Source organism: Populus trichocarpa, chromosome 4 (assembly GCF_000002775.5).
Source record: "Populus trichocarpa isolate Nisqually-1 chromosome 4, P.trichocarpa_v4.1, whole genome shotgun sequence".
In the NCBI taxonomy this organism is placed as follows: Eukaryota; Viridiplantae; Streptophyta; class Magnoliopsida; order Malpighiales; family Salicaceae; genus Populus; species Populus trichocarpa.
In genome coordinates this window covers 11,523,750-11,549,185 of record NC_037288.2, presented here as the reverse complement: position 1 = coordinate 11,549,185, position 25,436 = coordinate 11,523,750, and the positions used below count along the sequence as shown (strand labels likewise).

At 32.5% G+C, this 25,436-nt stretch overlaps 2 protein-coding genes across 2 annotated transcripts; both read left to right on the top strand.

Annotated features, from left to right (window-relative positions):
• Positions 1 to 7,216: 7,216 nt before the first annotated feature.
• On the top strand, positions 7,217 to 9,214 carry LOC7463033 (cell division topological specificity factor homolog, chloroplastic). The gene is made up of 2 exons (XM_002305991.4): positions 7,217 to 7,511; positions 8,439 to 9,214. Exons 1-2 carry the CDS (start codon positions 7,416 to 7,418, stop codon positions 8,946 to 8,948), a joined length of 606 nt encoding a protein of 201 aa, XP_002306027.2. The 5' UTR covers positions 7,217 to 7,415; the 3' UTR covers positions 8,949 to 9,214.
• A 3,161-nt stretch (positions 9,215 to 12,375) lies between these two features.
• LOC7463032 (uncharacterized) lies at positions 12,376 to 15,939 on the top strand. Its single transcript, XM_002305990.4, has 7 exons — positions 12,376 to 12,687; positions 12,765 to 12,859; positions 13,493 to 13,610; positions 13,719 to 13,837; positions 14,339 to 14,525; positions 14,665 to 14,808; positions 15,222 to 15,939. Exons 1-7 carry the CDS (start codon positions 12,445 to 12,447, stop codon positions 15,510 to 15,512), a joined length of 1,197 nt encoding a protein of 398 aa, XP_002306026.4. The 5' UTR covers positions 12,376 to 12,444; the 3' UTR covers positions 15,513 to 15,939.
• The last annotated feature ends 9,497 nt before the right edge of the window (positions 15,940 to 25,436 follow it).

Genomic DNA, 25,436 nt, shown 5'->3' with positions numbered 1-25,436 from the left:
TTTAAAAAATAAAGAAATAAAATAGAAAAACTATGTGGAAAAACATCGCAGCAATCCACAGTATTTTCAAGAAAAAAATTACAAAGCAAAAATTTTAATCAGGTCAATATTTAAAAAGTAAAATCAACAAAAATAATTTTGGAAAAAACAAAAGAAAAAATAAATGAAAAAAATAAAAATTAGGAAAGTTGAAAAAAAAATTAAAAAAAAATTTGAAAAAAAAGGGAAAAAAAAGGGAAAAGTAAAAAAAAAAAGAGGGAAGAATCACTGTGGATTACTGTTGTAATCCACAGTGAAATGTGTGTGAGGGAATAGTGATTCCCCCACACCAGGTCAATATTTAAAAAGTAAAATCAACAAAAATAATTTTGGAAAAAACAAAAGAAAAAATAAATGAAAAAAAGAAAAATTAGGAAAGTTGAAAAAAAAAAATTTGAAAAAAAAAAAGAAAAAAAAAGGGAAAAGTAAAAAAAAAAAAAGGGAAGAATCACTGTGGATTACTGTTGTAATCCACAGTGAAATGTGTGTGGGGGAACAGTGATTCCCCACACGGTTTAGTATATTAGTTAATTGTAGAGCTGAGATACATAAATGGTGGCAATACTCAGTGCTCAGTGTATACTAGCTACATAACTTACTCAGTGCTCAGTGTATACTAGCTACATAACTTGCGTTACTCAGTGGGCATCAATTCCAATTTTTTTTTCTTTGTATCCAGTAGTTTTGTAGAGTGTATTTGAACATAAACCAATTTCAAGAGTTTTACTTAGTGAGTCATTTCAAATAGCTACAATTATTGAAAAATTATCATTATTTTAAAAAGACTTCAATAATTATCTTAAGCATAAACATGAGGAGAAAGGATTTGAAGATCTTATTTTAATGCTAAGAATAGAAAAAAACAATAAATTATCTAAAAAAAGAACCAACTTTTCTGCTGCTCAAAAGCAAATATTATGGAACAAATAGGAAAGAACAAATAGGAAAGTTCTACAATAAAAAGAATCAAAAGAAGAATCTTATTGTGAAGGAAAAAGGAATTTCCAAAAAAAATTAATGGTAAATGCTTTTGATATGAATGATATGATTCAAGCAAATGTTGAACAAGGAAATTTAGATCCTAGCATATTTTGATTTTATTCGATCAAGTATAACTCTCAATCTGATTATTGAATCGAGCTAAAATGTTATCAAAAGTTTTTAGAGGTCTTGTTTTATATCTAAATAAAATTTTAGGTCAATCTGATATAAGTAAGACTTTGTGATAAGGTCCAAAAGCTACTGTGAAGGATTTATATTAGTTTTCTAGTTGATTTAAGATTTTTTTTTATTTTTAAAAAACTCTTTTATTATTTTTCGAGACTTGTTTATGATGTTTTTATCTCATATTAATAAGGTTATTTAGCGTGTACTTAGGTTTTTGTTTTGCAGCCATGATGTTTTGAATAAACTTATATTTTGCATGACACAATAATTTTTTCGTTACTAAGACAAAGATCAACAATTGATTTATCAATGTATAGCTGACATTGTGGTGTCCTTGCATGCTTCAAGTTCTTGTTTCACTATAAATAATGAGTCCAAGTTCTTTTCCAATACACTTGGTTTTTAGATAAATGATTATATCTAGGTCAAACTTTCTATAAAAAACCTGAATTTCAGTTTTCTTGGGTTGTTTATCTACTTTGTTGTGAGTTTTTAGGTCTTTATATCAACATGATTCACATCAATTGGTATTAAAGCTTGACTTAAAAAATTAGGTTATATCCTCTTTGTTTTTGTTGTTTAAATTTGTTTTCGCATATATCTTCTTCTTGTTTTTATTTATGTATTGTTTTGGGTATGATTTGGTTAAAGTTCTATTCGGTCAATTTTATTTTCTCTTTTTTTGTTATTGTTTAGTTTTGCGTTAAGGTCTTTTGATAAAAAAGTATCTAATGTTTAATTATGTCCAGAATATCTATTTAAAGTTTTTAAAAAATCAACAGGATCGCAAATTCAAGTTTACAAGGGCAGACTCATCCAAGTTTGATCTCATCAAAATTAGGTGGGCACCTATAGTTTCAAATTTAAGATTTTAGGTCAGAATCTCTATTCCATAGTGTTTTTATATCATATCTTTCATGTCTTCTATCTTGTTTTTCTACTTGTGTCTTGTATTCTCCAAGGGAGAAGGAAGAAAGAAGAGTTCTCACTCAAGAACGCAAAGACCTATTCGATATGGTTAGGGTTTTGAGGTAAGAATTTGATAAGTTAAAAGAACTATTCTATGAATAGCAAGCTTCAAAGCAAGAGGAGAAAAAACATTGAAGGGATGAAAGACAAAAAAATAGGACTGCTACTTTTATACAAAATTGTTGGAGGCGAGTGTTGGCAAGAAAGAGCGTTGAAAGCTTAAACAAAAGATTTATAAAACATCCATTATACCTTTTGGTAATTCAAGGATGAATCATCTTGGGGGGGGGGGGGGGGAGAGAATGATACGATCTAAAAAAAGTTAAACAAAGAAATTCGGATTCTAGTGTAATTGTGCATATTGTTCAATTTTATGTTATTGAGCATAATTTTCAATCCGACTATGGGATCGAGCTAAAATTCTAACAGGAGTTTCAATATATTTTTCTATATTGAGTTAAAATTTAAAGTAAATTAGAGTTCGTTAAGGTCTTGCAATATATGCCAGCATATGCAATATAAATTTTGTTATTTGTTGTCTTTTAACTTGTGAGCTTCCTATTTGAAGATGATTTGTTTTCTAATAATGCAAGAATATTCAATAGCTAATTTTGGGACTTTTTCTAGTTCTATAAGGAAACTAAGGAGCAACAAATATTGTCATCACTCAATTTTTGACACTTTATTTTTGTATATATTTTGAAAAAATTAGAAAAATCCAAAAAATATCTTTTTAGTAAATCTATTTAATTTTAATCATTTTTTTATATTCTTTATTTTTATTTAATTATTGTGCATTAAAAATAAATCATGAAAATCATAAAAATACAAAAAAATCAAGAAGATAAAAAAAAAATAAAAAATACATAGCTAGGGTTGAAATTGGATCAATAATTTAGTATCATCGGCAAAAATAAAATTTGGGAAATTTTGGGTCATAATTGAGGGTTGAATTGAAGAAGAAATTGAAGAAATAGATTAAAATGGTTTAATTTGGCTAAGATTGAAAGGAATTTGAAGTTTAAAGATGAGTTTGAAATAAATAACCAAGTTAGAAAATCAATTAAGGGTTTAATTGAAAAACAAATGAAGTTGAGAGTCAATTAAGCTTAAAATGAAGAATTGAAGAACATGAACTAATTAATATGAAAACGAAGGAAAATTTCAAATATGTAGAAGAATTAAGTTGGAGTTTTGGATGGAATTGTGATCATAATCATACCTCATTGTACCCAAGACTAAAGAAACAATGCAGATTCAAGGTCAAATTAAATGATTATTCGACTGATCTTCATAAAAATTAAGTCTAGAGACTTAATTAGATTTTTCATAAGCCAATTTGATTTAATCATGAGTCAAATTAAAAGTTTAATTATATTTAATAATTAATTTGGGTCAAATTAAAAGATTTAATTAGGTGTGAGAATTTAATTATACTTTTAATAGGTCAATTTAATTTTATAAGAGACATAATTGGTAAAACAATTAAGTTTGGAGCCTAATTTGAGCTTAATTTATAAGATTGGAATTTTAAAGAGCCAAACTCAATTTTTACGAAGCCAATTGATTGAAATCAAGGACTAAATTGCAAGAAATTCAAAGTTTATGGTCAATTAAGGGTTAAGTTAAAGAAATTTATAGCCCCTTACCTTTTAAAAAAAAGATGCTAAACTTTGAGGACTTAATTCGATTGAAAACAAGGGGTGAAATTGAAGCAAATTAAAAGCTTAATGGTCAATTGATGGTTAATTTGCATAAATTCAAAACCAAGAACAAAAATGGAAAGGCACTGAAATCCAAGGTTGATATTTGAGTTTGACGAAGGTAAAATTGCATAAAATTAAAAGTTCAAAGTCATTTAGGAATGCAATTATAAGAAATTAAAAGCCAAAAGACTAAATTGAACTTTAGTCAAATCCTTAATTAAAATCCTAAGAACATCAAAATGGTGTTGTTTCATTTAAATGAAACGATGTGTTTTGACCAAAGTGGTTTGTTTTGGTACAAAACGATGTTGTCTTGTCATCTAGCTACTGTTTATTATCTTCAACCTTTTGTACCTGAAAAACTGCTCAGGTGACTACTTTTCAAGAGCATTTAATGCCTCATCTCTCCATCAAACCAGACAAACAAGACATCACTCTGATGGCCTGACACTGTACTACACCCCCCATCAAAATTCTTACTGGTTGCTTGCCTCTATAGCCACTGTGGCGCCCCCAAAGAGGTTAACCCAATCAGCCTTTAGCAACCAAATGTTTGCAGCTTATAATGATGACTTTGAGCAAATAATTGAGATCATTCCCATTTGAATAAAGAGCTAAGATTTGTCCTTAATAAAGACAAGATGTCCCTCTTTCACCCCCTATAAACATGAGTGAATTTTGGGCATTAGATAACAAGAAAAAAGAGTGAAAAGTGAGCAAAAAACCATTTTTTTTTTTACAATTCATATGTTAGCCTTATTCCACACCCTCACCAACACCAGTCTCCTCCACCAACATATGTGCATCTCCTTCACCAACTCATCATCTCCATCGCAAGCTTCTTCTTTTTCCTCTACACAATAACCTCCAACAATGGCGTCATGAGCAACTCTAGCGGCACCTCAGCCACACCAGCAGACCAGTAACGACAATGACGCTTCTCCCCTGCGACAGGTAACCGCCCCCTTCCTCCTGCAATTTCTTCCCTTATATACATGCAGGACGTAAATTAATTCAAGTCCTGCAACTGTTGGCTTGAGCTCGAGTAGAGGCAAAGATAAGCTGAACCCATTTCAGCCCAACCTATATGGTTAGGCTAGGTCCAGCCCATTCTAAAAAAAGGGTTGTCGGGCCATTAGTCGGCCCAGCCGGGCTAAGCTTGGGCCTTTAGCCCAAACAGCCCATCCAAAAAATATAATAAAAATAAAACTAAAAAAATTTCAAGGACCACTTTAAAGTCATTTGTAGGCCCGTTGCATATTTTTCCAATAAATTTGTCTAATATCGGGTTGTAGACTTACACTATAAGATACATATTCGATATAAAAAATATCTTATTTTTCTCTGAAATTTCAAAAATAAACTTCCATTTCAAAAACAAAAAAGATATTTTATTTTCATGCATACGACCAAATCCTAAAGTTTTTTCACGCATATTTTCTAAAAAGGATAAAATCACATTTTTATCATGTTTTAAAAATACAAAATGGATATCATAACCGATTTATAATTATCCATTAGGGTTTGATCAAAATATTAAAAATCCCACAACAATTAGTTTGTTATTCGGAGCATTAGGATTTAGTTGTAGACTTTAATATTTAGAAGTGCAAAATTACACTGTAAAGTATTCCCTCAATTATTAAAGATACAAAATAAAAAATAAATGCGATGTTAAATTTGGGACTTAGAATGATTAGGATGTAATCTAATAAGGTAGGACTTTCTCATGAAGGGATATCTGCTTTGAACTTTATATAAGACTAATAGATAGAGACATGACCTAGAAAAAAAACAATCAATTAACAATGTAACTTACCCCAAGTAAAGTGTATTGGGGATGATAGGTCTTCCACTTGCATAATTAGTCCCCTTACATAGATTCTCACAAACCATTAGGTTTTCTAGTGACCATAATATTAGATGACGATTCATGAACCTTATAATCATAACTTTATGATTAAACCCAAAACTCACCCTTCAATTTTAGAAGGCAGCTCTACCGTGTGACGGCGTGCATGTCATGACACCACACATAATAGAAAATCCAAAGCTAACTAGGAATCCACAAAACACATGGAAACATCACATAACAAGGTTGGCTGAAACTGATACAAAATTAGCAGCCTTGTTGTTGAAACTTCATGGCCCAAATAAAGGTGCATTAAACCCCTCTTGCACATAGATTAAATGTATTAAGGCCTACTCTTGATGCTTCAAAGGATCCCCAAGTTCAGCCTTAGTCAAAATCCAAAACTTGCATAATCAGCCCATTCAATGCCTTTGTTTTGGACCTTGTGATGGACCTATTTGAAACATGTAATGGGTCATTGGTGTTTGTGGGTTGATCCACATTAATTTTTTTTACTAGTGGTTTATATGAATTACCGTTAGAGACTAGACACTTGAATAACTTGTGGTTTGCGACAACTCAATCTTGAAATAATTATTCAAAGTTGAAAAGAACATATAATATTTAGGTAATCTTCATATAACCTAAACAACTCTAAATTTGTCTAGCAAGATCTTGGGACTCTTGAAGATTTTTTAAATTTACCGTTTTCACTAGGTATATGTGTTTTGAGAAACCCAATAATGCATCCTTCCTCACAAGTCACAAATAAGTCATAAGCATAGTTAAAAAGACTCATTTTAGATTTGACCCGATCCAAGTCTCGGGGAGGGGCAACCCGTAAGTTAACATATTAATCCATTTATTTTTTATTTTTTAAAACATAAAATGATGTCGTTTTAACAAGAAATATTCCAATTCAAAATAAAACTCGCCTCTAGCCAGGTTCAGGTCAACAAATTGCAGGATTGACCAATTGAATTGATTGGGTTTTAAGTGCCATTTGGAATTGCGTTCCAACGGTATTTCATGAAAATTTGAAAAAAGTTCTTAAAATTATTTTTTTATGTTTTCGGGTTGTTTTGATGTGCTAATGTCAATATTAATTTTTTAAAAATAAAAAAAATATTATTTTGATGTATTTATGAGTAAATGTTTTTTAAAAAAAACAACTACTACCATACTCTCAAACACTCCCTTAGACTTTGTTTGTTTTTGTGATATGATATGTTTTTCCCTCCAATTATAAATTTAAAAAGTGTTTAATTAATTAACATCTATCATAGTTTTACGTAGGATAGTATCTCTTAAAATTTTAATAAAAAAAAAACTATAATTTTTAATTTTTTTTAAAATATTTTTTAAAAATCCCAACCGTAAAAGACAATCACACAATTATACATGTTATCAAAAGTAACGGAATTATGGAAAAAAGAAAAAGACAAAACAAGAGACAAAACCCCTTGAAGTTGAACACCTTCGACTTGATAAAAAAATTACAGCTAACATCTCGTGTCGTGTGTGCGAGCTACTTTCTATCCTCTGCTGTCTTGCTGCACCTGAGGCTGAAGCACCTTTTTAGCAATAAAAAAAGTATAAACCATACACAGAGAAAAGAGTGAGAGATTTACTGAATCTGTGTTCATTGTTGCTAAGAACTGAAGGGCAGAAAAAACTAAAAAATGGCAATGCCTGGGTATCTTTTTAGGTTCTCTACAAATGCAGCATTAATGAGTTCCAATCTCCCTTTTGGAAGCTCCATTTCTTCATCCTCCAAGGTTGGATCCTTTTCCCATTCTTTTTATTTTTTCTCTCTAACTTTCTTAAATTTACAGTTTCATGCGAAATGGTGAATGCTTATGTTTGATTTTGTGCATACCATCTTTAGTACTTGTTAGTAGAAACAGCCTAGTAGTGTACCAATAAGGTCTAAGAAGACACCTCAAGGAGCCTTCTAGGGTTTTGCTTGGCTTCAGTTAATACATTCACCATTTCAAAATTGGGTTTTTGATTTTATACTCATATGGCTATTTAAATTCTTTATTTTCTTACTATCATTTTGTGTAGTCTTTGTTTGGATTTTGGAATGTGTTGCAAGAAAACAGAATAAGCTCCCAAATTGTCTCCCTTTCTTGCATTCATTCCTACAACTAATTGCAGGCACCGTGTGACTATTTCCCTTTCCCATCTCTCTGTTGCCTTATTGTAGACTAATTGGGACTTTTTATTTTACTGAATTAGTTGTGCTAATTATTCCTATAATGAAATTTATGATTGCAATTATCCATTCATACTGCAATGCTCTCTCCACTGTTGTGAGTACCACCACTACTGCTGGTGCTACCATCAGCATAGGAATTGTGTCCTTTTCTACTAGTTAGTTGGCATTACTTTGCATGGGAATATAGGAACCATGTTTTATATTTGCAATGCAGCAAGTAGCATTAAGCTCTATCTAGCACACCTATTAATGTCACTTCTATAAAGCATATGGCCAAATGGTGCTCTGTTGTGGCATATACTTTGCTTTCATAACATGAATCTTGGACCTTTACTGTTGTTGTATTTGCCTTTATCGATCAGTTTAATCTGGACTAATGTCATGCCCTTGAGATGCTTCTGGTGAGGAGTGTAGAAATAAACAAAATGAACGGCAGATGGATAATCTATGAATGTTTATTTTAATACCTGATTGCTTCTTGCAGGTAGGATTTAAGGGTCACACTTGTGTAGGATCTACTAGCTGGTCCTGCAGTGACACCAAGTGTTATCGCAACCAGTCTTTTGGGATTACTGGGCACAATGAGCTCATTACTGAATCTGTAAGGCAAGAGGCTGAGGGCTTTCTCCTTAATGCTATGAACATGAGCTTCTTTGAGCGTCTAAATTTGGCATGGAAGATATTGTTCCCATCTTTTGCAACAAGAAGCAAGTCAAATGCAAACATTGCCAAGCAACGGTTGAAGATGATTCTCTTCTCTGATAGATGTGCAGTCACTGATGAGGCAAAGCAGAAGATTGTGAGTAACGTTATGAATACTCTATCCGATTTTGTGGAGATAGACTCACAGGATAAAGTCCAGCTTAGTGTCTCAACAGATTCAGATTTGGGGACCATCTACTCTATCACAGTTCCGGTCCGGCGTGTTAAGCCTGGGTATCATGACGAGGAAGATCTTGAGGCTAATATTCAGTACAAGGGCAAGGGCACCTGATAAAGATCTGGCTCTCTTGATGTTCGGTGTTCTACATTCCAGACGAGAAATATCAGTAAAATCTATTTGTTTGATTTCTTCTTGCTAATGTCACAAGTAGTGATTTAATCCTGTCTATGCTAGGGTGGGAAACAGTGTTTTTGTAGATAGACCAATTTTGTTTGATTAATTTTTGGATAATGTACTGTTAGGGAACTAGCAAGTTATTGCCAAATGAGAATATCTGCCGTAAAGTAGAGGCCATAGCCTCTTGGCACATCGGTGAACCTTCTTTCTTTCCTTCTTTTTTTATTTACAAGACATTATCAGACACCATTTGTTAGCATGCAGAATGACTTGATGAAAGCATATACGTGCAACCTCCGCAGAATGTTACACATATAGCTGATTCTCACAATCCTTATTTCAGCTATAAACTTGAGTAGTTTGATCATCAGAATAAGGAGAACTAGGAAAAGAATTCGAAAAAAAATATATTCCATGTATTCTCTCTAAATCAATCTATTTGCGGTCTATGTTTTTAGTGATATAAAAAGAAAGAGAAGGAAATTTCTGATAGAACAAGCAGTACAAACACTAAATATCAATATCTCTATGCTCTTAGTGATATAACTAGTTAATCCCTTTTGTTTCAGAAGAACAATGATATATTCCTATATTATACTTGTTTGTAACTCCATACATCCTCCCAATACTTTTTCACAACAATTTAATTGTTTTTTTTTCAATATTTTTTTTTATTTTTATTGAAATACACTATAAATAAAATACCTAGCATGATATTTAAATTATTATTCAATTTTAACATAGTTTTTAAATAATAATGTTATGTGCTTTTATGGGAATATAAAAAATACCCTTTTCAATTATTATATGCCTAATATGCAAAAAATAACTATTTTTTTTAATTCAAATCATTATAGTTTTGCCAAACCTTTATTTTCTTTATTATTTTTTGCTTTTTATTCAATGAACAATGTTACTGATAAAAAAAAATGCATTTATCCTTAATAATTTTATTCGTTATTTCTCCTATGAATATCTATTTTTATTATTGTATAATTATATAAAAATGGAGTCCAAGAAAAATAAGTTATTAAATTTAAACCTGGTCATGTCCATGATCTAGATAACAAGATTAATTAGTTGACCTAAATCAATTCAAAACATTACCGATTTAATTTATTTTTAAAATGTTAAACAAAGTTTTAGCCAGATTAATCGAGTTGTAAACACACCTATCAAATTAACCAAATTATATCAAATTAACTCATGTTCATTTTAATTTGAAATCCAACCCAAATCAAAATACAGATCAACTAATCACAATGTTAACTAGTCCGACAAAAACAAGTTTAATAATACTATCAAAAAGTAACGCGAGTGCAATTAACTAGTCAAAACAACTAAAAATATTGGAGTAGGTTTAACTATTCATCAATTAACTATATTAATATATTTTTTTGATTGATTGATAACATATTTGTTCCATGGATGAATTTGTTGAAGGTTGCGGATTGGGTTCTCACTTGGAGTGCTGTTTTCCATTAAGTTCTTATTAAATTGATTGTGAGTTAATGGAATCTTGTTTCATATATCTAGGCATAGATCTCATATAATCTGGGCGCCCGCCCTATATCCCCAAGGCTTTATTAGATCCATTCATCTCTTAAAATCAGATTGAATTTAAATTGTGGCAGAGAATTTAAGTACAATATCTTAGATTCTAATTTTTTTAGATAGATTAATTACGCTACACTGTAAATTAATCTACTTTTTCTTGTTACCTTGATTATTTTCAGGAGCATTTAAATAATTGAATTATACAAAAAACAAAGTTGAAAAAGCCCGAAAAGCCCTTTGACATAAGCAAAATGTTTTTTTTCTTTCTAAGGATAATTTAGTAATTATACTGAGCAACAAAGATATAAAAATATTAATTAACCCTTTTTTTTTTTCAAGATGATTTTTTTTTAATATTAAGATAATAATTTATTGGATTAACTTGGATTGACTCAGGTTAACACGTCAAATTCGTAACTTGGATTATGAGATTATAATAACCTATAGAAATAAATTAAAACAAATTATAAAATCTAATTTCTAATTAATCCAATATTGAAGGATGAAAATGAAAAAAACAAAGTAAATTAAAAAAAAGACCAAAAAAGCGACTTAAGTTAACTTATCAATCTTTCAACTCTGATCATAAGACTGAGATAACACTATAGAAAGAAAATCAAAACAAATTACGAAGTTTAATTCCCAATCAATCTCATATTAAAGAACAAGACTAAAACAAACATAAAAATGATCCAAATCGATCCGCCAAACCCATAAATCGAGTCATGAGACCGAGATAACTTCATAGAAAAAAATAAAAAACAACATGATTTAATCCGGATTAACTTGTCAAATTCGCGATTCTAGTCATGAGATTGAGATAGCTCCATAAAGAGCAAATTAAAACAAATTATGAAGCTTATTTCTCAATTGATTTTGTCGGACCCAATGTTAAACGATGAAATTTGTAAATTTTTTAATTTAAAACATAATACAAAAAATGAGTCAAGTCAATATGGGTTAACCCGTTAAGCATTATTTTTGGGTAATGAGATCGAGATAACTTCATAAAAATCAAACCAAAATAAAATCATGAAACCTAATTTTCAATCAAACACAATATTAAATGATGAAATTGAAAAACAAATTAAAAAAAAAAAAAGCTGAGTTAACTGGATTATCCTGTTAAATCCGCAACTTGGGTCATGAGACATGGACAACCCAATAAAAAACAAATTCAATGTTGAAAGATATGAGACTGAGATAACCTTTTAGAAAAAAAATAAAAAATGACATGATTTAACCAGAGTTAAAATACCAAAACTCATGACCTTGATAATGAGACTAAGATATCCCTATAAAAAACAAATCAAAACAGATTATGAAACTCAATTCTCAACCGACCCAATATTAAATGATAAAATTAAAAAAAATTCAATTAAAAAAAAAACACCGCGAGTCAACTGAGGTTAACTCGTTAAACATTATTTCCGGGTTTTGAGACCGAAATAACCTAATAGAAAGAAAATAAAACAAATTATGAAGTGTAATTTCCTATTAATCTAATATTAAAAAATAAAATTGAAAAAAAATTAATTAATTTTTTTTTTAGCTAATCAAATTAACCTGTTAAACCTGTTATCGATGTTATAAAAATAAAATAACCCAAGACAAATAAATAATTTTTTAGGCCATACTAAAACATGTTAAAATAAAAAATACTATTCGTGGTTACAATTCTATTCGTTGCTACAGCAATTTCCCTCACGTGCTTAGTGTATTGTAAATTAATGTTAATAATAATTCGTTTACGCTTGGTTTGGATTGAAGCCACGGATAGTACGGACTATGAATAACTTACTCAAATATCAATCAAACAAACCACAGATGAGATAAGCCCCTCCAAAGCCACCCCTCCCCTTCCTTTCCCTCCATGGCTTCTATTTGCAATTCCCTATCCCTCGCTCCCAAATTATCTTTCAAACCAAGCCCACTCTTTTCTGCTTCCATCTCCACTTCTTGGAGCCCCAAAACCCGACCTACCACCCCTCTCTCTTCCTCCTCCTCCTCAACAAGAAGTGTTAAAGATGACCCTAAATCCCCAGAACCCATCAGCATTGACAATCTACACCGTTTTTTTGACCTTAGCATAGGCAAATGGCACGGTTCTTTCCATGTGAGTTATTTATTTATTTTTTAATTGGGGTTGACTATGAGTTATTTTGTGTCAATGGGTTTTGTTCTTTTTGGCAGCAATTTGATGCAAAAGGAAAATTGATGCAAAAAGTGAGCACAAAGCTTGCAGCAAGCTCTTACGGTGAAGATGAACTCATTAGTCTCATTCAAACGTAAAGCTTCTATCTATTGCTATCCTTTTCTTATACATTTCTTGCCTTTTTTTCGCTTTTGAAAATGGGCAGTAAAGATATGATAAAAAAAAACACTGATACTTTTGTGTTAATTTGTTATTTGATTGATAAAAATGGTTATTTTGTAATGAAAGGAATTTGTCTATCTGATTAGCATTTCTTCTATGTGATAATTTTTGCTCTTTTGGTGGAGGCGATCTTCAGTTACCGAGTGACTATAAAGTTTGTTGCAGGCTCACTTGGGTGTCCTGTGGAAATTCAGTTTTGATGGTTATCGGTTTTGAGTAATCTATCTGTTACATGGTTCATAAGCAACATGCTTGACTTTGTCGAGCATGGGATGCATCTTCTTCCTTGATATCAAAGTTCATGCTTAGTTTTTCTACATTTCTATTTGATGTTTCTCTGAATCCTCAGATAGAAATGTAGAAAAAACTAAGCATGAACTTTGATATCAAGGAATCGTTTATTGAGATAAAGAAAATAAAGCAGTGTGCAGTGTGACCCTTTATTCTATTTAAAAAATGCAGACTGCGTGATATTCGTAGTTCATGACTAGTATAGTTGTAAAACTTTTGCTCCTTTGTCGCTTAATTTGGATGTGCTTTGTAGGCTATACATAAAACAATCTCCATCAAGCACCTCAATCTCCAGACATGATGAGGAGCCAGAATGGGCAGAATACAAAATCAAAGAAACCAATATGTTCACTGCAGATAAATATCAACAGGTGAATTCTTCTAATCATTCAAACATTTTGGGTTCATTAATTGTCCTTTTTGCTCGTTCCCTTGGTCTACGTGTTTTCTATTGAATATCCATAATGATTAGTCTGCAGATTGCCTTTTTCCCCAATGAGAGGGCTTTTTCTCTAAGGTACCAGACAGCTGGCATGTTAGAAACTGTGTTAAGGCAAGGGGTGCTGGGTGAAGATGATACTGGAGAAGAATCACCAAAGTTAGTGCTTCTTTCCTATACGGCATTCTTGTCACTTCATTAAGAAATCATTGTACCAGATGGACATAGAAATACAATTTGATAAATCTACTGATACCCAAGTGAAGGCCCTGAAACCTTTCGCTCTTAGGCATTGTGCTGTTATTCATAGTTGACGCAATACTTAACCGGAACACATCTCGGGCATGAGCTACTAAATCACTGAATCCAGTAGCAATAAGGCATGCAATGATGACTCATAACTGGTCTTTGCTCTACACGTTTCTGAACAAAACTCGATACAAAAGTTAGCCCACCTTTATCTTCACAGTTCTTTGTACTAGTTAGTGGTTATGTATGAAGTAATTGGCCTTCTCCTATATGAATTGCATGGCCTTCACAGTAGACATGTATTTTTCTTTTATGTTTAGATCTCAATGTTAACTTGCAATTTACATTTTTAAGAGCTTTGTTTCGACACATCATTGCATTTTTCATTACATTGTTCTTTGAACCATACAGAAACCTCAAGCTTCCTTCTCGTCGGCCATCTATTGTTTGTGAGAATTGCCTATATTCACAAGAGAAGGACAGACGAGCAAGAGCCTTTCATATCATGGACCCTAAAGGCATTTTGGAAATGCTTCTTATCTTCCTTGAGGATAGAGGTGATGGGGTGCCTTTTCATCCTTCACTTGAAAGTAACAGTGTAAGTTGTATGACCATTTATGAATGTTCAACAGACAGTGAAGAACTAGTTTTTGCTAAGTCACTAAATTGTTTTGTGTTGACAGTACATCAGTTCTGTGTACTTCATGAAATGACTAGGTTTCTTTTATTGATTGCAGGATAGCCCAAACAGGATCTTACCATTACTTGGAAAGTGGAAAGGTCATTCTCAAACAAAACGCAGTGGTGTTTACGGAGCAACAATTGCTGAAGCCGATACAATTGCTTTGCTTGAAATGGATGGCAAGGGTCAGCTTATTCAGGTAAAGAGACATACCAAGTTCTTGTCCTTTCACTTTTCTTATTTTTTTACTTGTTTTTTTTTTTCTTCAAATACTTATGGTTTATGAAAACAAGGAAAATCTATGTCTGTCATGTCCTGGAAGAGAAAAGAAAATTTGCCTGCAATGTGGTCTTGGCTATTCATCCATTGCTTCAGTCTCTAACTTAGTTTTCTGGGAGGTTTCTTATTTCTGCAATGGAAAATACCATTAGAATCAAGAACCAACTAGTCAGCTCCATTAGTTCCCTCCTGTTTGGGTTTTGGCTGATAACAACATTTTTTTTTATCATATTATTTCATTTTACTGCTTTATATGATTTTGATATTCATTATTATAGGTTCATCAGGGTCATAATCCAAATTCATTTCTTATAAAAAATAAATAAATTTCAGGATATTTCTTCCACATCGGATGGAGGTGATGTTACAACTAATGTGCATTGGACTGGTACCAGATCAGATGACTTGATCACATTTGATGGAGGATACCAAATTACATTATTGCCTGGAGGCATGTACATGGGGTGCCCTTCTGATATTTCTAAGAACGTGGCAGAGTCTAAGTCGTTTCATCTGGAGTTCTGCTGGCTTGAATCACCTGAGAAGAGACAAAGACTGGTTAGAACCTACGATGTAGACGGCTTGGCTGTCTCATCAACTTATTTTTCTGAAACAAAAATGTGAACGTCCTCCTACTTTATCTTAGAAATACTTTTGGGAGTGATTAATCAACGAAACCCAAGTGCTGTATTTAATTAATTTGTAACAGCATATGACCGGGTTACGATTTTGTTAAAAAAAAAAAAAATCAAGTTCAAAGTAAAAACAGAGGCCCTTGGAGGGGGAGCCAATGTGAATATTTTCACATTTGTATTTAGCATATGTCCTGGAAACTCGAAGGAAAGTTGGGATTTCCAATTGTTACAGAAAAGATCAATGCGCAATGCATGTGTTAGTGAGCAGACATTGAGCTGCAGAAATGGTATGCTTTTTGTATGTTCAAAGTAAAAACAGCTGTATGCCATTTGAAATATGTAAACAACTGTAGAGTTTTGTGCTCAAGGATGTTCCAGATATCAAAAGGTTGGTCTTTAAGTGTGTTGGTTGCTCATGTAAGGTTGGTCTTTAATAATGCAAGCGTTCCATGGGCGGGTATTTGCAGTGATTGATACGGCAATTAATGACAGGGGGTTTGCATATTCCACTCTTCTCGCATGTAGCTCATGTTTCATCTTATTAAGATTGTCCGTTCTTCCTATCTCATTTCACTTCTTTCTGCCTTTTTTTTTTGTTTTGGGTTGAGCCTCAGCTGTACCATGTAATAAATGTAATGTATTTCATCCCACAGGAATGACAAAATGTTTAGGGGACAGCGCAAATAGATCTTGACCAAAAAAAGAATTCAGAGGAATGAATCTTTATCTTTATCTCGACAAGAATTCGAGGAACATTGCCAAAAGGTAGTGGATTGTGTTTCCTACCCTGTTCAATGTTTTTTTTTCCTTCCAGTTAAGCTATGATGCTGACAGTAAATCCTCCAACTTTTTAATATTTTCAATTGAGTCTTGATCTTTTAAGTTCTAACATTTGATCAAATTTATGATATTTTAGCAAAATTCTAGTAGTTTCTAAACTATGCAAATTTGTTGACCTTTTCTTCCCCCCAAAATTCTAATTAATCCTTTTAAGTTTCACTGAATATATTGCAGTCCTTTTCTTTTGTTTATCTTGTTAAATGGGAATGGACCTTTAGCTCGGCAACAGAATTTTATACCATTTTGTCACTTAAAGAGTCGTGTCCATGACAATGATAAAAATGGCAACATTGCTGAGGTCCTCCTATGCTTTCAATCCCTATCTAGCAGCAAAGAAATGGTTCTTTTAGATGCACAGGTGACAGTGAGAGAAGAAGAAAGCAACTGAAAAGCCAATAAGAGAAGGAAAAGAAAGAAGCTGGGGAACGAACAACAAACATAGCTTTCCTAGGCGATCACGCCATTTTAGTGCGGGGGAAAATTAACTTGAAAGCTACTGTTCATTGCACCTTTCATTTGCTTAAGGGTGTGATTCTACTTGCCATTCGTTGCCTACAAAACCCTAATTTGTAATCACATTAGTCAATCGATTGTGCTCTTCTACTATTGATTTGGATTAAGCTAGCTACTTGCGTGCCAGAGGGGGTAGCTTTTGATATTTTGATACATTTATATGGCAAGTATAAAAAAAGCCTTGTACCCTGTCATGTTATGCTAGGATTTCAAGTTAATTTTTAATTCAAGAAAAGAAAGGGAAACACTTGTAGTATAAATGTGTTTTCAAGTATTATGATTTATTTTTTTAATTGAAAAACAAAAAGATATTGTTTATTTCTAATATAATAAATTAAAAAATAAATGAAATAATAAATAAAAAGAGTTGTTAATACTAATTAAACAATAAAACGAGACGCTAACTTTTCTGGTAAAAAAAAAAGATAGACATAAATGTTTGACACTAGCCATTCATTTAATTTTACATGTTTTTATTTATTTTATGTTAGAGGTTGATTCTCAATCCTAATAACAAATGTTTTTGTTTTTATAAATACATCATAAAAATACAACTTATTTATATAAAATACAAGAGAAAACAAATTATATTAGGTCACCTGTTTTTGAAAATACAATATCTTTGAAGCAGTATAAAATTTAAAAAGATCAATCACTATTTTAAAAAATATTTAACTAAACAATTTAAACAATGAGAGAAGGGTAATAAGCAATATCTCAATAAAAAAAATTATGAAAAGGAAAAAAAAATGAGGTGATGCCAAAGTGCTAGCCAACCATCAAAAAGCTCGAGCACACCTGGGCCTGGGTTACGTGTTTGCTAATTTTTTTTAAAGAATGGACAACACACTCCATTTTTTTATAACCAGGCGAAAGGTCATTTATAGTGGCAAATGACCTATTGTCTACTGGATAATTTTTTGATCACCTTTGGTGACCAGAAAATTGAGGTCCAAGTTTTGACACCAAAAACCCATTTTCGACTCGTTTTAACTTGAAAACACCTCAAAAATAACATAGATACCTCAATAAAATCATTTTTAATCATAAAATAATTAAAATCACTCTAAAATCAAGAATTAAATGAATAAAAAAGCGCTTTACACCACATCCATTAACTCATCTCGAGAAGATGAACCCATGACACAAATATTGGCCTTTTTGGTGGCCATAATATAACCATTCAATAAATTTCTCTCTCCTCAAAATTCTCCGTCAACTTTATCTCTCTTATCTTAACATTTAAGGACTGAAATGTGAAGAAAATAAAGTTTGGCATTGAAACATGAATTGCTAAAATAATAGGGAGCAAATGATAGAAAAACTACAACTTCTGGGACTACACTAAAGTTTTTTGCAATAAAATAGTTGTTATCCAATTTTTGACCCAATTTCCGATAATTTTTTTGAAAAAAATAAAAAATAGCAAAAAATAACAAAAACCCCAAAAATATGTTTTTTGACATCTTTGAGTTACTTACAACGTTTTTTTCTATGCGTTCAATTGTTAACGCGCTTTTTAAATCGATGTTGAAATTACTATTTTTCAAAAAAATTCAAAATACAAAAAAGTAAGAAAAATCCAAATTTACAAGGGATCAAATATGAAAAGAAAGAAGTTAAAGGACCAATTTTTTTTGGGTTGCTTGGTTACCAAGTTTATTTGGGGACCAAGAAATTAAAAATAACAAACTTTTTTTTACCTATAAATGGCTGTCTAAAACACACAAAAAGAGGGGGAGGGGGAGAAAATTTTAGGAGAGAAATTTTAGAGAAACCAAAAAAATAAAAAAAATACTCACGCATACTTTCCCTATACCCACACAACACAAAAACCCTAACCCCCAATAAATTAAACTTAGCCATCACTATTTGACCAAGAAACACCTCCTCCACAACCCCATGTCTTTCATATCACATGGATCTCCACAACATCTTGTCCCTAGTCAGCTAAGACTATAATTTCAGACATTTTATTGTTTGGGTGGACACTTTTAAACATTCGAATATGGAGTTACAAACCTTCAAATCAAGCAAGAGTGAGTCCAATCAAAAGACATGCACCCCCTCTATCAAGTCCAGGTGGTCTCAGGCGATGTTAATATTGAAGATGCTCCGACGAGGTCCTGAAAGTGGTTATCCTAGGTAGCCTTGACAGGAACACTCAATTATAGAAAAATGTTCAACGTTTTCATTTGTTTTCACTTAGAAGCCTCCAGAAGGATTATATTAAGGGTTTAAAACCTTTCTCTCTGGTTCCAAAGGCAGAACACTTACCTTGGTCTCTAAGCACCCTATAAAACCACCTACACCCAAAGCCAACAACTCCATGACAAAACCGGTTAGATTTTAGTTTGTTGGAACCCTAGACAACCCATCTAAAAGACCTAAACTTGCCTATAAAAGAAGAGGTCAAAGAAGACTAGAGGAGAGAAGGGATATAAGAAAAAAACTGGGGAGAAAATAGAGAGAAACAAAGGGAAAGAAAAGAAAAGAAAAAAGGAAAGAAACTTAGGCTAAGGGGCGGCAAGGGTCCTATCTAGAAAGCTTTCAAAACTTCAGCTCTAGTCTAGGGAGGTCTGGAAATAAGAAGAAAGGGAGGCAATACCAAGAATCAATCCAGATTCAGACTTTTAGAGCTAAGAAGGTATACACGTTCTTACCTTGAAAATGGAGTCCATGAGGCTTACAAGATCCTTCTTTTGTCTTCAATCCAAAGTTTTGAATGCCATGATATTCTTTTGATTGCTTTTCTAGCATTCCTTTACATGAGACTTGTGTTTAAAAGATGCCAAAGATGGCACCAAATGGATAGGAGCACTTTCTGTTAATGAAAGGATAACCCTTGCTTCTAAGTACTTGGTCTGACCATTTGAAGTGAAACTGGTCAGATTTTGAAGCTCTTTCTGTCAAAATTTGATTGTTGTTTTGAGTTGGTAGCATTTAGGTTTGTAGTCAATGTATTTCTTTTGTTTTTGTGTTATTTTGTTGTTTCTTTGGCCATAATTAGGTTCTTTATCAATAATTTGGTCTATGGGAAAATGAAAGACACGGTTTAGAGGACATAAATAGCCTTTCTGGGCGCATTTGACATTTGCCAGTTTCTGTGTTTCTAAGGCAGATTCATCCATTAAATCTTGCCAGTTTCTGGGTTTTGATTTCAAATCAAAATTCTTTTTGGGCAAAATCGGGTGATTCTTTTAGTCATTAGGAGAAATGGACCCTTAATTCTTGATCTATGGAGGATTACAAATAGAAACATCCCTTTTTTTGTTCAAAATCTGCTATGGATTGAAAATCATATTTTGTGAGGAGATAAAGAACATTCATCTGTTTTGTTTTGTCTTTTTTGTTTTGATCCGTTTTTTATTGAAAACTTTTCGAGTTTTTGTGTTTTTTCCACTTTTGATTTGTTTTGTTCCTGGTTTCTTTCCTTCGGTTTGTTTTGAGTTGACTCGATCGGGTCAACCCCAACAAAGTCAACCCGACCGGGTCAACTTGTTCGGGTCGACCTAGCATTAAAAAAACAAAAAAAAGGATAAAAGGAAAATAGAATTAAAAAAACATAAAATCACCTTTCTTTTGTTTCTTTTTTTAGGATGTTTTTTTTAGGAAAATTCCCCTTTAAACATCATTTTTTTTTTACTCTCAAGAAAACTACAAAAAATATTTTTTTGTGTTGCATATCACTAAGTGTCTAAAAAATACAAAGAAAATCATATTACATAGTATTTTCATATGAAAATTCAAAATACATATTTGTATGCATTTTAGGATTTAATAACCAGTTTAATAAATTCATGAGAATTTGGTCAATATTTCAATAAACCATTATTTTTTAATTCATGAAAATTAGTGGTTAAAAATCCTGGTATAAAACGCTGGACTTACAAGTGAGGCTGATATTTGAAATATCGGAGTTGACTAGAAAATTCTTAGAGTTATTTTTAATATTTACCAATTTTAATTGGGAGTATCTTTCACCATAATGCACAAATTACAAAGAATCTTTTTTTTTTTTCTAAAAATTTATTTGAGCACACGAGTCCATACTAAATTTTTAAACACCAGATTTATTCATACGAGTAAATCTCAATCCTAAATTACAAATAGACCACCAACTAGAAAACCATCAAAACCTCTAAACCACATGAAACCGTAAAACAGCTTACCTCAGGTAGGGTGCGCTAGGGGTGCTAATACATTTTCTAGCCACAACCAGTCCCTTACCCTCAAATCTTCGACAACCAGTACACTCGGGTTTCCTAGCGACCTTGAACCAAACAACTAGGTGGCGACTCCAAACGACCCCCCAACGCCGCACGTCCACGTGCGACATAATGGCTACTCCACTGGGGTAGGTATTTTTTTGTTGTTGTATTAGATTAAGCTTTGTGTATTTGATGTGGTTTATTTGTTTTGATGTGTTTAAATTTTTGTATTTTGACTTATTTTATTTTATTTATGCTTTAGCCCATGTGTATATGTTTTCATGCATCATTAGTTTATTTTTGATATATTACTCTGGGATAAGAACATGGAAACTTCAGGTTAGATGGGGAAGTAACGGCTTACCCTATGACTTTCAGTCAGGGTTTAAGTTCATGAAACCATCCAACTCTTAGTTGAGTGCTTGGAGTGTTAGTGATTGGTATACAAGTTATCTCACTACCTGTTGAGTCCCCATATTGCATTCATAGGGGTGATCACTAGAACAACGAGAGTCCCCCATACGAGTGTTAGTGATTCCTTAAAGGGCAAGTTCATCATATAAAAACATGCTCATACATTTGACATGCATGTATCCTTACATGCATATATCATTGAAAGGTTGAAACGTAGGTCTCTAACCTAAAATCTACTACACTTGATTGATAAAAAAAATGGAAAAAGAAGAAATGGCTCAGATAAAGGCTCATTATCAAAAGAAAATTTAGAGCATCAAAGGTGAAATACCTAGACTCACAAATCTGTTTGAACAAACGTTGGGTTTCAAGAATGGACAATGAACGTTTGCACAACCTCTCGTGGAAGCACTGTTAGCCCACGTCCCTCACACATCTCAGAACTTAAGGGTAGACTCAGTAAATGAGCAATATTTTGTCCATTTTGCCCTCATCCAGCCAACTAAAGCTCAAGTCACTATGGATCCAACAACAAAAAAACCTTCTGACGATAGGTCTACTAGTCGCATGGACTATGATAAATGGGTTACTCTAGAAGAGAGATGAAAAACAGTTGAAAGGAATAATCTAATTAACCCTATTTTAGCAGCTGAAGTTTGTTTGGTTCAAAAAAATTATGGTTTCAAAGGAGTTCCGAGTGTCAGACATCATCAAGTACACCAAGCTAGAACGCCTGAACACCCATCTCCGATCTACTACAATAAAATGGCTAAAGTGATCCATAATGATAAAATGCTAATCTATTTTTTTCAGGATAGTCTCATAGGGTCTATATTGAGCTAATATATGAGACTAAATAGTACCGAGATTAATAAGTGAAAGGATTTGGCATACGCCTTCTTGAATTAGTTAAATTCAATCTAGAAACTTTTCCTGACAGAACTAGCCTGATGTTCATGGAGAAGGGAAACCAAGAGTCTGTGAGGATATATGCGCAAATATGGTGAGATAAGGCAACATATGTCCAACCTCTACTGATAAAAACAGAAATGGTGATGTTGTTCGCTAACACCTTCCAATCCCCTTATTGTAAGTATTTGATGGGAAACTCATCTTAACATTTCTATAAAGCCGTGAGGATTGTCGAAAGAATTGAACAAGCTATCAAAATGAAAAAAATTGAAGGTCCTACCATGGATTTTAGAACAATAACGAGAGATGAATTAGAAGATGACTCTCAGGTGGGAAACCCTAGTTGCGTGGTCCAACTAGGTCCCGTTGCAGCGTTATCTGCTCAAATATCTTTGCTAAAGATTATCATACCTTTACCACTCGAGTTTGTCTACCGGCATCTGTTAGATTCCAGATTTATTCCCATGACTCCATCAAATCCCATGCAACCACCATTTCCTAAGTTGTATAATCTAGATGAGAGATGTGAATATCATGGTAGGGTTCTGAGACATTTAACTGAAAATTGCAAAAATTTCAAATATCATGTTCAAAAGATGGTGAGCAAGAGGTAGGTTGACTTTATGAAGGATAATATCAACGATCATATTGTTGTTGTATCATAACAAGCATAGTAAAGATCAATAAGCGATGACAAGACATATATGATTGCTAAAGAAGCTGATTAGGATGTCGATTGTCAATGATTTTGTTATGAAATTTTGCTATTTTGTATTTTATTTTGGGATCACATCTCATCCTTTAACGAAATATGTCTCTCTTTGTCTCTTTGTTGTTTTGAAGTCGAAGATGTTTAGCATTTTATTTTGACAAAATATTTTGATCGAACTCCAACATGCGAAATTAGGCCAGTTAATCCTAAAAGATTAAAAGTGTTTTGATTGCAGAAATTACTCAATGTTTGTTAAATTAACATGATAAATAATATAGGGTGACTAAACAAATTTTGAGTTCGCATACAAAGTTGAACCACATATCATATAGTTAAGTTTTAGTAGTTTGTATAATGACTTGTAGTGGATTCAGTAGTTATGGACTCACGAATCATTATTCTTTACATATCCAAATCATTACACTGAACGAGATCAAAATTTATTGATTTTAGTTGACCTTGCTTGAAATGAGAAAAGACAATCTTTGTTTATTCCCTTCACTATTATTAAAATATATATCCTTTGCAAATCCCAATTTGAGCCTAATGAAATCTTTCTTTCGAAAAGAAACCCTAACATGGATCACACTCCCACACTAGGAGCAAGTGAGGGAAATTTGGTTGAAAATATGAAGACAATGTTTGACTCAATGTAGAAAAGAATGCTAAGAATGGAAGACCATTGATTGAGAAAGGGCTAAAAGTGAAAAAAGCCCTAGACTAGGGGCATCCAAGAAGACTTTTAGGAAAGCTATGTGAAAGCCAAAAAGAAGAAATCACCTACACTTCAAGATTAAAGGCAAGACAATTCTTATCAAGTTTGGAAGGGCAAAAAAGGTTTTTAATTGAGAAAGGGCGCAACAAATGCTATAAGTCGATGCTGAGGGCGAGAGTTTAAAAAAAAGAAGAAGAAGAAAAGAAAAAAGATATTAAACCATGAACATGTCTTTTGATATCTGTGATAAAGTCTCTCGCGTCTTCAAATGTTTAGATTGATTATTCATAAAAGAAAAGGTTGGATTTGCTTTATGACCTTTATTAAGAGAATTTTGATCTTTTAGGTGAACATGACATATCATTTTCTTCTACAAAGACAACAAGAGAAAGAGAGTTAATGAATAGTTGATGATGATCCTAGGTCTTTGAAACCCTCAAACACTTTTTAGCCTATGAATTTCCCTTTCTTTCGTAGCCATGAACCATAGCTTGCATTACATGCTTTTTAAAATCCTTTCTTAATTAAGTAAGCGATTTGAACCAATAAATAACGCTCTCAAAACTTGAAGAGCTTTTCTATAAGAGTCATGGCTTTATGAACTAAGTTACCAGTTATTATGCATGCTGATAAAATAGATGATAAAAAAAGATAAATTTTCAACAAAACCTCGAGTCTTTACTCAAAACCTCTTATTGTTGAAATCCATTAAAGATCACCTCGTCACATACCATCAATTGACATACCCAAAATTAGATATTAAAAATGACACAAAAAACCATAGGAAAATTATTTTAATTTTATAACAAGTCAATTTCTGTTTTCAAAATACAAAATAATCAAATGATTACATGTGTTGAGTAGCGTGTGTTGGGTCTTTGATCAAAGACGCTTGATTTTTAAAAATACTTTTAACATTGACATCTTTCTGATTTCATTTCAACAATTAGACTTGAATTGACATGATTTTTGAAAAATAAGAGTTGATTCTAGAACAAGAGAAAATTCTCAAACAAAAAACCATAGACCGGGTTTGCAAAATCCTTGATAAAAATGACATCAACACTTCTCGACACTCATTTAACAGTTGAGCAACTGGGGGCAATGCGATGCACCCTAGGAGGGAATGCAAACAATATTCAGATTAGCTAGGGGGCAAAGAAACATAATTAAATGATGATCCAATGAAATCCATTGAAACTATGTTTAGCATCTGGCAATAACAAATGCTCTTTGTTGATAGACAGAAGAACGAGCATATCAGATCAACTAAGGGCAATGTTGCTTAAAGACAATTTATGAATGAGTGAATTCCAACAACAATTGAGAGTAACGATGCACTTAAGGGGCATATTCATGTCTGAAATCTTGGTTTGCCCTCTAAAGTATGGTGATGACACCTAAAAGATGTGATTGCATGGGTGCATTTGGATAACTACACGCCACCAAGATTGACTATGAGACAATCTATTTTGAAGCTCATTGATTCAAGTTGTATCTAACCACATGAATATGAGTGATAAAAAGGGAATATCAGTGATGATGATAATGCATTTCTTTTCATGATATGGTTAGACAGGCTAAGAGGAATTGAGA

Bases quoted from the DNA above. Each gene is read 5' to 3' on its own strand.
- LOC7463032 (XM_002305990.4), top strand. From the start codon at position 12,445: ATGGCTTCTATTTGCAATTCCCTATCCCTCGCTCCCAAATTATCTTTC. The intron at 13,611-13,718 runs GTGAATTCTTCT...ATTAGTCTGCAG, and splicing joins CTGCAGATAAATATCAACAG to ATTGCCTTTTTCCCCAATGA. The intron at 14,526-14,664 runs GTAAGTTGTATG...TATTGATTGCAG, and splicing joins CTTCACTTGAAAGTAACAGT to GATAGCCCAAACAGGATCTT.
- LOC7463033 (XM_002305991.4), top strand. From the start codon at position 7,416: ATGGCAATGCCTGGGTATCTTTTTAGGTTCTCTACAAATGCAGCATTA. The intron at 7,512-8,438 runs GTTGGATCCTTT...TGCTTCTTGCAG, and splicing joins CCATTTCTTCATCCTCCAAG to GTAGGATTTAAGGGTCACAC.